The following is a 17,224-nucleotide window of genomic DNA, read 5'->3' on the forward strand; positions in this document are numbered from 1 at the left end:
CGAGATGGGTAAGGGAAGAGAGAGAGAGAGAGAGAGAGAGAGAGAGAGAGAGAGAGAGAGAGAGAGAGAGAGAGAGAGAGAGAGAGAGAGAGAGAGAGAGAGAGAGAGAGAGAGAGGAACGAGATGAGTAAGGGAAGAGAGAGAGAGGAACGAGATGGGTTAAGGGAAGAGAGAGAGAGAGAGAGGAACGAGATGGGTAAGGGAAGAGAGGGAGCGAGAGAGAGAGGAATGAGATGGGTTAAGGGAAGAGAGAGAGAGAGGAACGAGATGGGTAAGGGAAGAGAGAGAGAGCGAGAGAGAGAGAAACGAGATGGGTAAGGGAAGAGAGAGTGAGAGAGAGCGAGAGAGAGGAACGGGATGGGTAAGGGAAGAGAGAGAGAGAGAGCGAGAGAGAGGAACGAGATGGGTAAGGGAAGAGAGAGAGAGAGAGGGCGTGAGAGAGGAACGAGATGGGTAAGGGAAGAGAGAGAGAGCGAGAGAGAGAGAAACGAGATGGGTAAGGGAAGAGAGAGTGAGAGAGAGCGAGAGAGAGGAACGGGATGGGTAAGGGAAGAGAGAGAGAGAGAGCGAGAGAGAGGAACGAGATGGGTAAGGGAAGAGAGAGAGAGAGAGGGCGTGAGAGAGGAACGAGATGGGTAAGGGAAGAGAGAGAGAGTGAGAGAGAGGAACGAGATGGGTAAGGGAAGAGAGAGAGAGAGCGAGAGAGAGGAACGAGATGGGTAAGGGAAGAGAGAGAGAGAGAGCGAGAGAGAGGAACGAGATGAGTAAGGGAAGAGAGAGAGAGAGAGAGCGAGAGAGAGGAACGAGATGGGTAAGGGAAGAGAGAGAGAGAGAGAGAGTGAGAGAGAGGAACGAGATGGGTAAGGGAAGAGAGAGAGAGAGAGAGAGAGAGAGAGAGAGAGAGAGAGAGAGAGAGAGAGGAACGAGATGGGTAAGGGAAGAGAGAGAGAGAGAGAGAGAGAGAGAGAGAGAGAGAGAGAGAGAGGAACGAGATGGTAAGGGAAGAGAGAGAGAGAGCGAGAGAGAGGAACTAGATGGGTAAGGGAAGAGAGAGAGAGCGAGAGAGAGTAACGAGATGGGTAAGGGGAGAGAGAGAGAGAGAGAGAGAGAGAGAGAGAGAGAGAGAGAGAGAGAGAGAGAGAGAGAGAGAGAGAGAGAGAGAGAGAGAGAGGAATGAGATGGGTAAGGGAAGAGAGAGAGAGAGAGAGAGAGAGAGAGAGAGAGAGAGAGAGAGAGAGAGAGAGAGAGAGGAACGAGATGGGTAAGGGAAGAGAGAGAGAGAGCGAGAGAGAGGAACTAGATGGGTAAGGGAAGAGAGAGAGAGAGCGAGAGAGATTAACGAGATGGGTAAGGGAAGAGAGAGAGAGAGAGGAACGAGATGGGTAAGGGGAGAGAGAGGAGCGAGATGAGTAAGGGAAGAGCGAGAGAGGAGCGAGATGGGTTACAGGATAGAGAGAGAGAGAGAAATGGGTTACAGGAGAGAGAGAGAGAGAGAGAGAGAGAGAGAGAGAGAGAGAGAGAGAGAGAGAGAGAGAGAGAGAGAGAGAGAGAGAGAGATGGGTTACAGGAGTGAGAGAGAGATGGGTTACAGGAGAGAGAGAGAGAGAGAATGAGTTACAGGAGAGAGAGAGAAATGGGTTACAGGAGAGAGAGATGGGTTACAAGAGAGAGAGAGAGATGGTTTAAAGGAGAGAGAGATGGGTTACAGGAGAGAGAGAGGGAGATGGTTTAAAGGAGAGAGAGAGAGAGATGGGTTAAAGGAGAGAGAGAGAGAGATGGGTTAAAGGAGAGAGAGGAGTGAGATGGGTTAAAGGAGAGAGAGGAGTGAGATGGGTTAAAGGAGAGAGAGAGAGAGAGAGATGGGTTAAAGGAGAGAGAAAGAGAGAGAGAGATGGGTTAAAGGAGAGAGAGAGAGATGGGTTAAAGGAGAGAGAGAGATGGGTTAAAGGAGAGAGAGAGATGGGTTAAAGGAGAGAGAGAGAGAGAGATGGGTTAAAGGAGAGAGAGGAGTGAGATGGGTTAAAGGAGAGAGAGTGATGGGTTAAAGGAGAGAGAGTGATGGGTTAAAGGAGAGAGAGGAGTGAGATGGGTTAAAGGAGAGAGAGTGATGGGTTAAAGGAGAGAGGGTGATGGGTTAAAGGAGAGAGAGTGATGGGTTAAAGGAGAGAGAGTGATGGGTTAAAGGAGAGAGAGAAATGGGTTAAAGGAGAGAGAGAGATGGGTTAAAGGAGAGAGAGGAGTGAGATGGGTTAAAGGAGAGAGAGTGATGGGTTAAAGGAGAGAGAGAGATGGGTTAATGGAGAGAGAGTGATGGGTAAGGGTAGAGAGGAGAGAGAGTGATGGGTAAGGGTAGAGAGGAGAGAGAGTGTGTATTTTGTTCCATCTGGTGCTCCACTCCCACACACTGCTAGACCATATAAAACAATAGAACAGTATCTCACTCTCTCTCTTGCTCCAAACCACCAAACTACACAACTACTTCTACAGTACCCTCAGTTTCCATCTATCTGTAACGTAATGTCGTTGTAATGTCGTTGTAACGTAACGCCGTTGTAACGAACTGTGATTGTAATGTAATGTGATTGTAACTTAATGTGATTGTAGTGTAAAGTTATTGTAGCGTAATATGATTGTAACGTAATGTGATTGTAGTGTAAAGTGATGTGATTGTAACTTAATGTGATTGTAATGGTATTGTAATGTGATTGTAGCGTAATGTGATTGTAATGTCATTGTAACGTAATGTCATTGTAACATAATGTGATTGTAACGTAATGTGATTAACGTAATATGATTGTAATGTCATTGTAATGTAATATAATGTGGGCGTGATTGTATTGTAGGAGGCTATGCAGCAGTGGTACCAGCACTACCAAGCCCAGAGCTACAGCACCGACCCACAGGAGAGCCAAGCTAAGGACTATATCAAGGAGCACACACAGGTCAGTGGAGTGTGTTCTCAGTTACTGCATTATCCCCAGGGGAACACTGATCAGAATCATAACACAGGTCAGTGGAGTGTGTTCTCAGTTACTGCATTATCCCCCAGGGGAACACTGATCAGAATCATAACACAGGTCAGTGGCGTGTGTTCTCAGTTACTGCATTATCCCCCAGGGGAACACTGATCAGAATCGTAACACAGGTCAGTGTAGTATGTTCTCAGTTACTGTATTATCCCCCAGGGGAACACTGATCAGAATCATAACACAGGTCAGTGTAGTATGTTCTGTTACTGTATTATCCCCCAGGGGAACACTGATCAGAATGATAACACAGGTCAGTGTAGTATGTTCTCAGTTACTGTATTATCCCCCAGGGGAACACTGATCAGAATCATAACACAGGTCAGTGTAGTATGTTCTGTTACTGTATTATCCCCCAGGGGAACACTGATCAGAATCATAACACAGGTCAGTGTAGTATGTTCTGTTACTGTATTATCCCCCAGGGGAACACTGATCAGAATCATAACACAGGTCAGTGTAGTATGTTCTGTTACTGTATTATCCCCCAGGGGAACACTGATCAGAATCATAACACAGGTCAGTGTAGTATGTTCTCAGTTACTGCATTATCCCCCAGGGGAACACTGATCAGAATCATAACACAGGTCAGTGTAGTATGTTCTGTTACTGTATTATCCCCCAAGCCCAGAGCTTAGGGAACACTGATCAGAATCATAACACAGGTCAGTGTAGTATGTTCTGTTACTGTATTATCCCCTAGGGGAACACTGATCAGAATCATAACACAGGTCAGTGTAGTATGTTCGCAGTTACTGTATTATCCCCCAGGGGAACACTGATCAGAATCATAACACAGGTCAGTTGGTAGAGCATGGTGCTTGTAACGCCAAGGTAGTGGGTTCGATCCCCGGGACCACCCATACGTAGAATGTATGCACACATGACTGTAAGTCGCTTTGGATAAAAGCGTCTGCTAAATGGCATATATTATAGTATGTTTTGTTACTGTATTATCCCCCAGGGGAACACTGATCAGAATCATAACACAGGTCAGTGTAGTATGTTTTGTTACTGTATTATCCCCCAGGGGAACACTGATCAGAATCATAACACAGGTCAGTGTAGTATGTTCTGTTACTGTATTATCCCCCAGGGGAACACTGATCAGAATCATAACACAGGTCAGTGTAGTATGTTCTCAGTTACTGTATTATCCCCCAGGGGAACACTGATCAGAATCATAACACAGGTCAGTGTAGTATGTTCTGTTACTGTATTATCCCCCAGGGGAACACTGATCAGAATCATAACACAGGTCAGTGTAGTATGTTCTGTTACTGTATTATCCCCCAGGGGAACACTGATCAGAATCATAACACAGATCAGTGTAGTATGTTCTGTTACTGCATTATCCCCCAGGGGAACACTGATCAGAATCATAACACAGGTCAGTGTAGTATGTTCTGTTACTGTATTATCCCCCAGGGGAACACTGATCAGAATCATAACACAGGTCAGTGTAGTATGTTCTGTTACTGTATTATCCCCCAGGGGAACACTGATCAGAATCATAACACAGGTCAGTGTAGTATGTTCTGTTACTGCATTATCCCCCAGGGGAACACTGATCAGAATCATAACACAGGTCAGTGTAGTATGTTCTGTTACTGTATTATCCCCCAGGGGAACACTGATCAGAATCATAACACAGGTCAGTGTAGTATGTTCTGTTACTGTATTATCCCCCAGGGGAACACTGATCAGAATCATAACACAGGTCAGTGTAGTATGTTCTGTTACTGTATTATCCCCCAGGGGAACACTGATCAGAATCATAACACAGGTCAGTGTAGTATGTTCTGTTACTGTATTATCCCCCAGGGGAACACTGATCAGAATCATAACACAGGTCAGTGTAGTATGTTCTGTTACTGTATTATCCCCCAGGGGAACACTGATCAGAATCATAACACAGGTCAGTGTAGTATGTTCTGTTACTGTATTACCCCCCAGGGGAACACTGATCAGAATCATAACACAGGTCAGTGTAGTATGTTTTGTTACTGTATTATCCCCCAGGGGAACACTGATCAGAATCATAACACAGGTCAGTGTAGTATGTTCTGTTACTGTATTATCCCCTAGGGGAACACTGATCAGAATCATAACACAGGTCAGTGTAGTATGTTCTGTTACTGTATTATCCCCCAGGGGAACACTGATCAGAATCATAACACAGGTCAGTGTAGTATGTTCTGTTACTGTATTATCCCCCAGGGGAACACTGATCAGAATCATAACACAGGTCAGTGTAGTATGTTCTCAGTTACTGTATTATCCCCCAGGGAACACTGATCAGAATCATAACACAGGTCAGTGTAGTATGTTCTCAGTTACTGTATTATCCCCCAGGGAACACTGATCAGAATCATAACACAGGTCAGTGTAGTATGTTCTGTTACTGTATTATCCCCCAGGGGAACACTGATCAGAATCATAACACAGGTCAGTGTAGTATGTTCTGTTACTGTATTATCCCCCAGGGGAACACTGATCAGAATCATAACACAGGTCAGTGTAGTATGTTCTGTTACTGTATTATCCCCCAGGGGAACACTGATCAGAATCATAACACAGGTCAGTGTAGTATGTTCTGTTACTGTATTATCCCCTAGGGGAACACTGATCAGAATGATAACACAGGTCAGTGTAGTATGTTCTGTTACTGTATTATCCCCCAGGGGAACACTGATCAGAATCATAACACAGGTCAGTGTAGTATGTTCTGTTACTGTATTATCCCCCAGGGGAACACTGATCAGAATCATAACACAGGTCAGTGTAGTATGTTCTGTTACTGTATTACCCCCCCAGGGGAACACTGATCAGAATGATAACACAGGTCAGTGTAGTATGTTCTGTTACTGTATTATCCTCCAGGGGAACACTGATCAGAATCATAACACAGGTCAGTGTAGTATGTTCTGTTACTGTATTATCCCCCAGGCGAACACTGATCAGAATCTAAAAAACTAACTCAGGCCATTAAAGAAGCTCTGACAAAGCAACAAAAACAGAACATACCAAAGCTGCTACCAACAACAACTAACATAGTACATACCAATGACCAACATGCTATACCTCTCAGCCATCAACATGCTATACCCCTCAGCCATCAACATGCTATACCCCTCAGCCATCAACATGCTATACCCCTCAGCTATCAACATGCTATACCCCTCAGCCATCAACATGCTATACCCCTCAGCCATCAACATGCTATACCTCTCAGCCATCAACATGCTATACCCCTCAGCCATCAACATGCTATACCCCTCAGCCATCAACATGCTATACCCCTCAGCCATCAATATGCTATACCCCTCAGCCATCAACATGCTATACCCCTCAGCCATCAACATGCTATACCCCTCAGCCATCAACATGCTATACCCCTCAGCCATCAACATGCTATACCCCTCAGCCATCAACATGCTATACCTCTCAGACATCAACATGCTATACCCCTCAGCCATCAACATGCTATACCTCTCAGCCATCAACATGCTATACCCCTCAGCCATCAACATGCTATACCTCTCAGCCATCAACATGCTATACCTCTCAGCCATCAACATGCTATACCTCTCAGCCATCAACATGCTATACCCCTCAGCCATCAACATGCTATACCCCTCAGCCATCAACATGCTATACCTCTCAGCCATCAACATGCTATACCTCTCAGCCATCAACATGCTATACCCCTCAGCCATCAACATGCTATACCTCTCAGCCATCAACATGCTATACCCCTCAGCCATCAACATGCTATACCCCTCAGCCATCAACATGCTATACCCCTCAGCCATCAACATGCTATACCCCTCAGCCATCAACATGCTATACCCCTCAGCCATCAACATGCTATACCCCTCAGCCATCAACATGCTATACCCCTCAGCCATCAACATGCTATACCCCTCAGCCATCAACATGCTATACCCCTCAGCCATCAACATGCTATACCCCTCAGCCATCAACATGCTATACCCCTCAGCCATCAACATGCTATACCCCTCAGGCATCAACATGCTATACCCCTCAGCCATTAACATGCTATACCCCTCAGCCATCAACCTCCTCTCTCAGCAACGATCTATATCACAATCAATCTCTCTGCAATGACCTCCCAGCAATGATCTCTCTTCTGAACAGAACTGGCTTTTATATACTGTAGCTTCAGAAGGCATTGGAATTTGGAGACAGCTGCGTCCTGACGAGGGGGCCGGGTCAGCTCTCCAATTAATCGTGGAGTCGACCAATCAGCTGCTGGGGGATTTCAGGAAGCCATCTCCTGAAACACACTCAAATACACAATCTACAACACAGGAACTGGGGAACGTAAAACAGCAACATATCCATGTTGTGTTCCAGCAGGCTGTGGCAGCGGCGGTGCCATCTTATGGGGATTACAGCTCCTACATGCAGGCTGTCAGTCAATACTATTGTCAGCCTCCGATGACTCAGCCACCTCCCCAGGTCTACCAGCACATGGATCCTACCAAGGTACACTACAGCACAGTACACAATGTCACTGTTAAGACTCAGCGCACAATGTCACTGTTAAGACTCAGCGCACAATGTCACTGTTAAGACGCAGCGCACAATGTCACTGTTAAGACTCAGCGCACAATGTCACTGTTAAGACGCAGCGCACAATGTCACTGTTAAGACGCAGCGCACAATGTCACTGTTAAGACGCAGCGCACAATGTCACTGTTAAGACTCAGCGCACAATGTCACTGTTAAGACTCAGCGCACAATGTCACTGTTAAGACGCAGTGCACAATGTCACTGTTAATTAAGACAGCGCACAATGTCACTGTTAAGACCCAGCGCACAATGTCACTGTTAAAACTCAGCGCACAATGTCACTGTTAAGACTCAGCGCACAATGTCACTGTTAAGACTCAGCGCACAATGTCACTGTTAAGACTCAACGCACAATGGCACTGTTAAGACTCAGCGCACAATGTCACTGTTAAGACTCAGCGCACAATGTCACTGTTAAGACGCAGTGCACAATGTCACTGTTAATTAAGACAGCGCACAATGTCGCTGTTAAGACCCAGCGCACAATGTCACTGTTAAAACTCAGCGCACAATGTCACTGTTAAGACACACAGTCACATATCAAGCCTCTAATATCGGAACCGGGTCTTGAGAGAATACCATGCCTCCAAAAGCCACACCCCAGATATCCAAACCCTAGTTTGTCAACATCTCCAACCCAATGTCCCAGAGACTTCACAACTCCAATCTATCTTCTCTATGGATAAGGGTACACCATAAGGGTACAACAGTGCCCACCGAAACACTCCCTACTCCCCCTTCTTTCTCTAGATGTAATACACATTAACATCATCACTTAGCCTGTACCTTGGACTCCCATGTCCCAGCTTTCATCCAACACTGTTCAATCCCTGGCTGTAACCTCATACCCCAGCTCACACTATATCCCATTCTTGTCACGTCTCTCTCTGGTTGACTTTAGTGACCTCCGCTCTCCTACCCAAGCTACCCCTTCCTATAACCCCTCCCTGTACCCTTCTTATGCTCCCTCCTGGGGTGTAATCTATCGTAGTAGTATGTCAGTGACCCCCCGGTGTGGAAGGCCTGTGGTATTTAGATGCTGGTGTGTTTATTTGGGGAGCATGACACTCCTCACCCCAACCCAGGACACAGATATCCTGCTGGGAGACATTGTCTGTCCACACCAGAGCAGGTGTCGCGTCATAAGACTAAGGAAGGCCGGTGTGTGTATGTGTGTGTGTAATAATAGGAGTTGGAGGTGAGTAAGCCCCTGAGTGAGCTTCTCCATGCATTCATTAACTGTTTGTGTGTTCGTTTTCTCTCTCTCTGTCTGCTAGGAGGCTGATGTGTGTAAGTCGCTGGGTGTGTCTCTCCAAGGAGTCAGTAACGGCGGTGCCCAGTCGGTGCTGCCCACCGCGGTCCTGCCAGCCTACAGCACCATGCCTATGATGTCAGGCTTCATGGCCGCGCCACCTCACGCCAAACACCCACCCAGCTCCACCACACACATCCAGAGTGCCCACGCCACCAATGAATGGAACCAGTACTACTACGTAAGTCACATGATGTTGATAGTGATGAACTTTCCGTTAGAGACACCGTACTCATTATGGCCAAACTCCAGGAACACTATGGAAGTTGGAGAACCAATGCAACTGCTATATTTAAACATTCTACAGTGATTTAAGTAAGGAGTAGTCCCAATGAAGAGCCAGTACTAGGAGTAGCACGTTGAAGAGCCAGTACTAGGAGTAGCACGTTGAAGGGCCAGTACTAGGAGTAGTCCCAGTGAAGGGAGTACTAGGAGTAGTCCCAGTGAAGGGAGTACTAGGAGTAGTCCCAGTGAAGGGAGTACTAGGAGTAGTCCCAGTGAAGGGAGTACTAGGAGTAGTCCCAGGGAAGAGCCAGTACTAGGAGTAGTCCCAGGGAAGAGCCAGTACTAGGAGTAGTCCCAGGGAAGAGCCAGTACTAGGAGTAGTCCCAGTGTAGAACCAGTACTAGGAGTAGTCCCAGTGTAGAACCAGTACTAGGAGTAGTCCCAGTGTAGAGCCAGTACTAGGAGTAGTTCCAGTGTAGAGCCAGTACTAGGAGTAGTCCCAGTGTAGAGCCAGTACTATGAGTAGTCCCAGTGTAAAGCCAGTACTAGGAGTAGTCCCAGTGTAGAGCCAGTACTAGGAGTAGTACCGGTTTAGAGCCAGTACTAGTAGTCCCAGTGTAGAGCCTGTACTAGGAGTAGTCCCAGTGTAGAGCCAGTACTAGGAGTAGTCCCAGTGTAGAGCCAGTACTGGGGGTAGTCCCAGTGTAGAGCCAGTACTAGGAGTAGTCCCAGTGAAGTGCCAGTACTAGGAGTAGTCCCAGTGAAGAGCCAGTACTAGGAGTAGTGCCTTTTTTGAGCCAGTACTAGGAGTAGTCCCAGTGAGGAGCCAGTACTAGGAGTAGTCACAGTGAAGAGTCAGTACTAACAGTAGTCCCAGTGAAGAGCCAGTACTAGTAGTCCCAATGAAATGCCAGTATTAGGAGTAGCCCCAATGTTGAGGCAGTACTAGGAGTTGTGCCTTTTTAGAGCCAGTACTAGGAGTAGCCCAGTGAAGAGCTAGTACTAGGAGTAGTCCCAGTGAAGAGCTAGTACTAGGAGTAGTCCCAGTGAAGAGCCAGTACTAGGAGTAGTCCCAGTGTAGAGCCAGTACTAAGAGTAGTCCCAGTGTAGAGCCAGTCCTAGGAGTAGTCCCAGTGAAGTGCCAGTCCTAGGAGTAGCACAGCGAAGAGCCAGTCCTAGGAGTAGTGCCTTTGTAGAGCTTGTCCTAGGAGTAGTCCCAGTGAAGAGCCAGTACTAGTAGTCCCAGTGAAGGGAGTACTAGGAGTAGTCCCAGTGTAGAGCCAGTCCTCGGAGTAGAGCAAGTCCACAGATTAGTCACAGTGAAGAGCCAGTACCAGGAGTAGTCCCAGTGAAGAGCCAGTATTAGTAGTCCCAGTGAAGGGAGTACTAGGAGTAGTCCCAGTGTAGAGCCAGTCCTCGGAGTAGAGCAAGTCCACAGATTAGTCACAGTGAAGAGCCAGTACCAGGAGTAGTCCCAGTGAAAAGCCAGTACTAGTAGTCCCAGTGAAGGGAGTACTAGGAGTAGTCCCAGTGTAGAGCCAGTCCTCGGAGTAGAGCACGTCCACAGATTAGTCACAGTGAAGGGCCAGTACCAGGAGTAGTCCCAGTGAAGAGCCAGTACTAGTAGTCCCAGTGAAGGGAGTACTAGGAGTAGTCCCAGTGTAGAGCCAGTCCTCGGAGTAGAGCACATCCACAGATTAGTCACAGTGAAGAGCCAGTACCAGGAGTAGTCCCAGTGAAGAGCCAGTACTAGTAGTCCCATTGAAGGGAGTACTAGGAGTAGTCCCAGCGTAGAGCCAGTACTAAGAGTTTTGCCTGTGTAGAGCCAGTACTGGGAGTAGTCCCAGTGTAGAGCCAGTACCAGGAGTAGTCCCAGTGAAGAGCCAGTACTAGTAGTCCCAGTGAAGGGAGTACTAGGAGTAGTCCCAGTGTAGAGCCAGTCCTCGGAGTAGAGCACGTCCACAGATTAGTCACAGTGAAGAGCCAGTACCAGGAGTAGTCCCAGTGAAGAGCCAGTACTAGTAGTCCCAGTGAAGGGAGTACTAGGAGTAGTCCCAGTGTAGAGCCAGTCCTCGGAGTAGAGCACGTCCACAGATTAGTCACAGTGAAGAGCCAGTACCAGGAGTAGTCCCAGTGTAGAGCCAGTACTAGTAGTCCCAGTGAAGGGAGTACTAGGAGTAGTGCCAGTGAAGAGCCAGTACCAGGAGTAGTCCCAGTGTAGAGCCAGTACTAGTAGTCCCAGTGAAGGGAGTACTAGGAGTAGTGCCAGTGAAGAGCCAGTACCAGGAGTAGTGCCAGTGAAGAGCCAGTACTAGTAGTCCCAGTGAAGGGAGTACTAGGAGTAGTCCCAGTGTAGAGCCAGTCCTCGGAGTAGAGCACGTCCACAGATTAGTCACAGTGAAGAGCCAGTACCAGGAGTAGTCCCAGTGAAGAGCCAGTACTAGTAGTCCCAGTGAAGGGAGTACTAGGAGTAGTCCCAGTGTAGAGCCAGTCCTCGGAGTAGAGCACGTCCACAGATTAGTCACAGTGAAGAGCCAGTACCAGGAGTAGTCCCAGTGAAGTGCCAGTACTAGTAGTCCCAGTGAAGGGAGTACTAGGAGTAGTCCCAGTGTAGAGCCAGTCCTCGGAGTAGAGCACATCCACAGATTAGTCACAGTGAAGAGCCAGTACCAGGAGTAGTCCCAGTGAAGAGCCAGTACTAGTAGTCCCAGTGAAGGGAGTACTAGGAGTAGTCCCAGTGTAGAGCCAGTCCTCGGAGTAGAGCAAGTCCACAGATTAGTCACAGTGAAGAGCCAGTACCAGGAGTAGTCCCAGTGTAGAGCCAGTACTAGTAGTCCCAGTGAAGGGAGTACTAGGAGTAGTGCCAGTGAAGAGCCAGTACCAGGAGTAGTCCCAGTGTAGAGCCAGTACTAGTAGTCCCAGTGAAGGGAGTACTAGGAGTAGTGCCAGTGTAGAGCCAGTACTAGGAGTAGTCCCAGTGTAGAGCCAGTCCTAGGAGTAGTCCCAGTGAAGTGCCAGTCCTAGGAGTAGCACAGCGAAGAGCCAGTCCTAGGAGTAGTGCCTTTGTAGAGCCAGTCCTAGGAGTAGTCCCAGTGAAGAGCCAGTACTAGTAGTCCCAGTGAAGGGAGTACTAGGAGTAGTCCCAGCGTAGAGCCAGTACTAAGAGTTTTGCCTGTGTAGAGCCAGTACTGGGAGTAGTCCCAGTGTAGAGCCAGTACCAGGAGTAGTCCCAGTGAAGAGCCAGTACTAGTAGTCCCAGTGAAGGGAGTACTAGGAGTAGTGCCAGTGAAGAGCCAGTACCAGGAGTAGTCCCAGTGTAGAGCCAGTACTAGTAGTCCCAGTGAAGGGAGTACTAGGAGTAGTGCCAGTGAAGAGCCAGTACCAGGAGTAGTCCCAGTGTAGAGCCAGTACTAGTAGTCCCAGTGAAGGGAGTACTAGGAGTAGTGCCAGTGAAGAGCCAGTACCAGGAGTAGTGCCAGTGAAGAGCCAGTACTAGTAGTACCAGTGAAGGGAGTACTAGGAGTAGTCCCAGTGTAGAGCCAGTCCTCGGAGTAGAGCACGTCCACAGATTAGTCACAGTGAAGAGCCAGTACCAGGAGTAGTCCCAGTGAAGAGCCAGTACTAGTAGTCCCAGTGAAGGGAGTACTAGGAGTAGTCCCAGTGTAGAGCCAGTCCTCGGAGTAGAGCACGTCCACAGATTAGTCACAGTGAAGAGCCAGTCTGGATATATTGGGGCGGTATCGTCTGTGGATCTACTGGGACAGTATCGTCTGAATATATTGGTGCGGTATCGTCTGTGGATCTACTGGGACAGTATCGTCTCGATATATTGGGCCGGTATCGTCTGTGGATCTACTGGGACAGTATCGTCTGGATATATTGGGGCGGTATCGTCTGTGGATCTACTGGGACAGTATCGTCTGGATATATTGGGGCGGTATCATCTGTGGATCTACTGGGACAGTATCGTCTGGATATATTGGGGCGGTATCGTCTGTGGATCTACTGGGACAGTATCGTCTGGATATATTGGGGCGGTATCGTCTGGATATATTGGTGCGGTATCGTCTGTGGATCTACTGGGACAGTATCGTCTGGATATATTGGGGCGGTATCGTCTGTGGATCTACTGGGACAGTATCGTCTGGATATATTGGTGCGGTATCGTCTGTGGATCTACTGGGACAGTATCGTCTGGATATATTGGGCCGGTATCGTCTGTGGATCTACTGGGACAGTATCGTCTGGATATATTGGGGCGGTATCGTCTGTGGATCTACTGGGACAGTATCGTCTGGATATATTGGGACGGTATCGTCTGGATATATTGGGGCGGTATCGTCTGTGGATCTACTGGGACGGTATCGTCTGGATATATTGGGGCGGTATCGTCTGTGGATCTACTGGGACAGTATCGTCTGGATATATTGTGGCGGTATGGTCTGGATATTTTGGGGCGGTATCGTCTATGGATCTACTGGGACGGTATCGTCTGGATATATTGGGGCGGTATCGTCTGGATATATTGGGGCGGTATCGTCTATGGATCTACTGGGACGGTATCGTCTGGATATATTGGGGCGGTATCGTCTGGATCTACTGGGGCGGTATGGTCTGAATATTTTGGTGCGGTATCGTCTGTGGATCTACTGGGGCGGTATCGTCTGTGGATATATTGGGGCGGTATCGTCTGTAGATCTACTGGGGCGGTATCGTCTGGATATATTGGGCGGCATCGTCTGTGGATCTACTGGGACAGTATTGTCTAGATCTACTGGGCCGGTATCATCTGTAGATCTACTGGGGCGGTATCGTCTGTGGATATATTGGGGGGTGTCGTCTGTGGATCTACTGGGACAGTATCGTCTGGATATATTGGGGCGGTATCGTCTGTGGATCTACTGGGACAGTATCGTCTGGATATATTGTGGCGGTATCGTCTGTGGATCTACTGGGACAGTATCGTCTGGATATATTGGGGCGGTATCGTCTGGATATATTGGTGCGGTATCGTCTGTGGATCTACTGGGACAGTATCGTCTGGATATATTGGGGCGGTATCGTCTGTGGATCTACTGGGACAGTATCGTCTGGATATATTGGGGCGGTATCGTCTGGATATATTGGTGCGGTATCGTCTGGATATATTTGGGACGGTATCGTCTGGATATATTGGGACGGTATCGTCTGGATATATTGGGACGGTATCGTCTGGATATATTGGGGCGGTATCGTCTGTGGATCTACTGGGACGGTATCGTCTGGATATATTGGGGCGGTATCGTCTGTGGATCTACTGGGACGGTATCGTCTGGATATATTGTGGCGGTATGGTCTGGATATTTTGGGGCGGTATCGTCCATGGATCTACTGGGACGGTATCGTCTGGATATATTGGGGCGGTATGGTCTGAATATTTTGGTGCGGTATCGTCTGTGGATCTACTGGGGCAGTAGCGTCTGGAAATATTGGGGCGGTATGGTCTGAATATTTTGGTGCGGTATCGTCTGTGGATCTACTGGGGCGGTATCGTCTGTGGATATATTGGGGCGGTATCGTCTGGATATATTGGGGCGGTATCGTCTGTAGATCTACTGGGGCGGTATCGTCTGTGGATATATTGGGGCGGTATCGTCTGTAGATCTACTGGGGCGGTATCGTTCCTCTCTCTCATTTCTCTCTTTCTTTCTCTCTCCATTACCCTCTCTCTCAAATCAAAACAATCAAAGTGTATTGGTCCTGTACACAGATTTGCAGATGTTATCTCAGGTGCAGTGAAATGCTTGTGTTTCCAGCTCCAACAGTGCAGTAATATCTAGCAATATCCCTTCCAAACATTTAATATCTAGCAATACCCCTTCCAAACATTTAATATCTAGCAATACCCTTACAAACATTTACATAAAGAAGAAATATCAGAACGAGCATTGTCAGAGTCTAGAATAGAAGTAAACATGTATAAATGGTGTATATAGACAGTATATGAATAGAAAAGTTATGTACAGCAGTAGCTATATAAGATGAGCCATGACTAGAATACAGTATATACATATCAAGTGGATAAAAGAGTAAACATTATTAAAGTGACCAGTGTTCAATGACTATGTACATAGGGCAACAGTCTCTGAGGTGCAGGATAGAGTACCGGGTGGTAGCCGGTAGTGATTAAGCTGTTTTTCAGTCTCTCAGTCCCAGCTTTGATGCACCTGTACTTTCTCCGCCTTCTTGATGGTAGCGGGGTGAAAAGGCTGTGGCTCGGGTGAATGAGATCTTTGATGATCTTCTCTCTCTCTCAGCATCAGACGACTCGGGGGCAGAAGCGGGAGTACCCTCACTTGGCCGTGCACAATATGACATCAGAGGGGGCGTACGTGGGTCAGCACTCCCAGGGGCTGGGGGGTCAGTACGCTGACTACTTCAAGAAGAAGAGGATCTAGAGATGACCTCTGAACCTCTGCACCCTATCTCCTAAACCATACAGTACATACAGGCTCAGCTTTAGTGTTGTATGATGTTGGTATACACACAGACACACACAAGGCAGACTGACTGACACACACACACACACACACACACACACACACACACACACACACACACACACACACACACACACACACACACACACACACACACACACACATATATATACCCCACACACACACACACACACACACACACACACACACACACACACACACACACACACACACACACACACACACACACACACACATATATATACCCCCCCCACACACACACACACACACACACACACACACACACACACACACACACACACACACACACACACACACACACACACACACACCCCCCCCACACACACACACACACACACACACACACACACACACACACACACACACACACACACACACACACACACACACACACACACACACACACATATATACCCCCCCACCACACACACACACACACACACACACACACACACACACACACACACACACACACACACACACACACACACACACACACACACACACACCACACTATGTTGCTTTTGTCCTGTTCAAGCCTTAACTCTTAACTCAGTTGGTGAAAATGTTTCTTGACTAATAATGTACATTGTTTCTAATGTATGTGAGCTGCTTCTGTATTTTAGGGTCAGTCAGTCTGCCTTGTTGAAGGCCAGTCAGTGTGTAGTCAGGTTTCCCTCTCTCTCTGTTTCTATCACTGTTTCTAATCTCTCTGTGCGCTTTTCTACAAACGGGGGAAACTGGCCAGTGTTGCAGACAGAGTTGATTTGATGACTCACTTTAACTGACGTGTTTTTCTCTTCAGTGTCTTTCTCTTTTTCTGATTGCCTAAGCTCTCCTTTTATCTCTCTCTTTGTGGAGACCTTGATGTAGTGTAGGAGTGATCAGCCATTCGCAGGGTAGAAGAAGGCAGGGCAACCCTGGAAACTCAGAGACACAGGGAGAGGGATGTCTCATCACTGCTTTTAACCTTGAACAATGGACACTTATAGACTCCTATTGGTGTGGTGAACTAGGAAATGAATGGACACCTAACTTGGTACCTTATAGACATGACAATAGTAACTGAGTGGACTAGCTAGTGGATGGACATTTCCAAGACCTAGGCCTTCTTCTTATGGCTCTGTGTATGATAGCTACAGGGTTGTCGTTTTCTGTAGGGGCCATTGAACAGTGGCTCAGTCGAGGAACAGAAGAGGTTCCCAGGCTCCCCTCTTCTTTTTCTGTGTTTTTTAAAAATGACTTTTCAGGATGGGAAGCGCTGTGGAGACAAAAAAAACAACCAACTTTAATACTGCTTCATAAACTGCCATTAGAAATGAAACAGGAAACAGAAAAATTCAGGAGAGTAGCCATGTTGAATTATCTCAGAGTAATTTTCATTTTGATTCAGTCAATTCAGAAAGTAAAAGATGACTGTCAATTTTCATCAAGCCATGAATCGAATTTAAATGAATCACCTTGAGATTCACGTGGTACAGCAGGGGTAGGCAACCCTGTTCCTGGAGTGCTAAAGGTATTGTAGGATTTTATTCCAACTA

At 47.5% G+C, this 17,224-nt stretch overlaps 1 protein-coding gene across 3 annotated transcripts in view; it reads left to right on the forward strand.

The window, feature by feature from the left end:
* Positions 1-15,789, forward strand: part of raver2 (ribonucleoprotein, PTB-binding 2) — a 151,649-nt gene extending 135,860 nt beyond the window's left edge. For 2 of the 3 annotated variants that reach the window (XM_046301635.1, XM_046301637.1), the window contains exons 12-15: positions 2,844-2,942; positions 7,407-7,538; positions 8,903-9,118; positions 15,459-15,789. In XM_046301635.1, the coding sequence (XP_046157591.1) occupies positions 2,844-2,942; positions 7,407-7,538; positions 8,903-9,118; positions 15,459-15,599 (588 nt within the window). In that variant the 3' untranslated portion in view covers positions 15,600-15,789. The remainder of the gene's footprint in view (positions 1-2,843; positions 2,943-7,406; positions 7,539-8,902; positions 9,119-15,458) is intronic. The other variant, XM_046301636.1, reaches the window with a different exon arrangement.
* Positions 15,790-17,224: the final 1,435 nt, after the last annotated feature.

Source organism: Oncorhynchus gorbuscha, linkage group LG15, assembly GCF_021184085.1.
Source record: "Oncorhynchus gorbuscha isolate QuinsamMale2020 ecotype Even-year linkage group LG15, OgorEven_v1.0, whole genome shotgun sequence".
NCBI classification, from domain to species: Eukaryota; Metazoa; Chordata; class Actinopteri; order Salmoniformes; family Salmonidae; genus Oncorhynchus; species Oncorhynchus gorbuscha.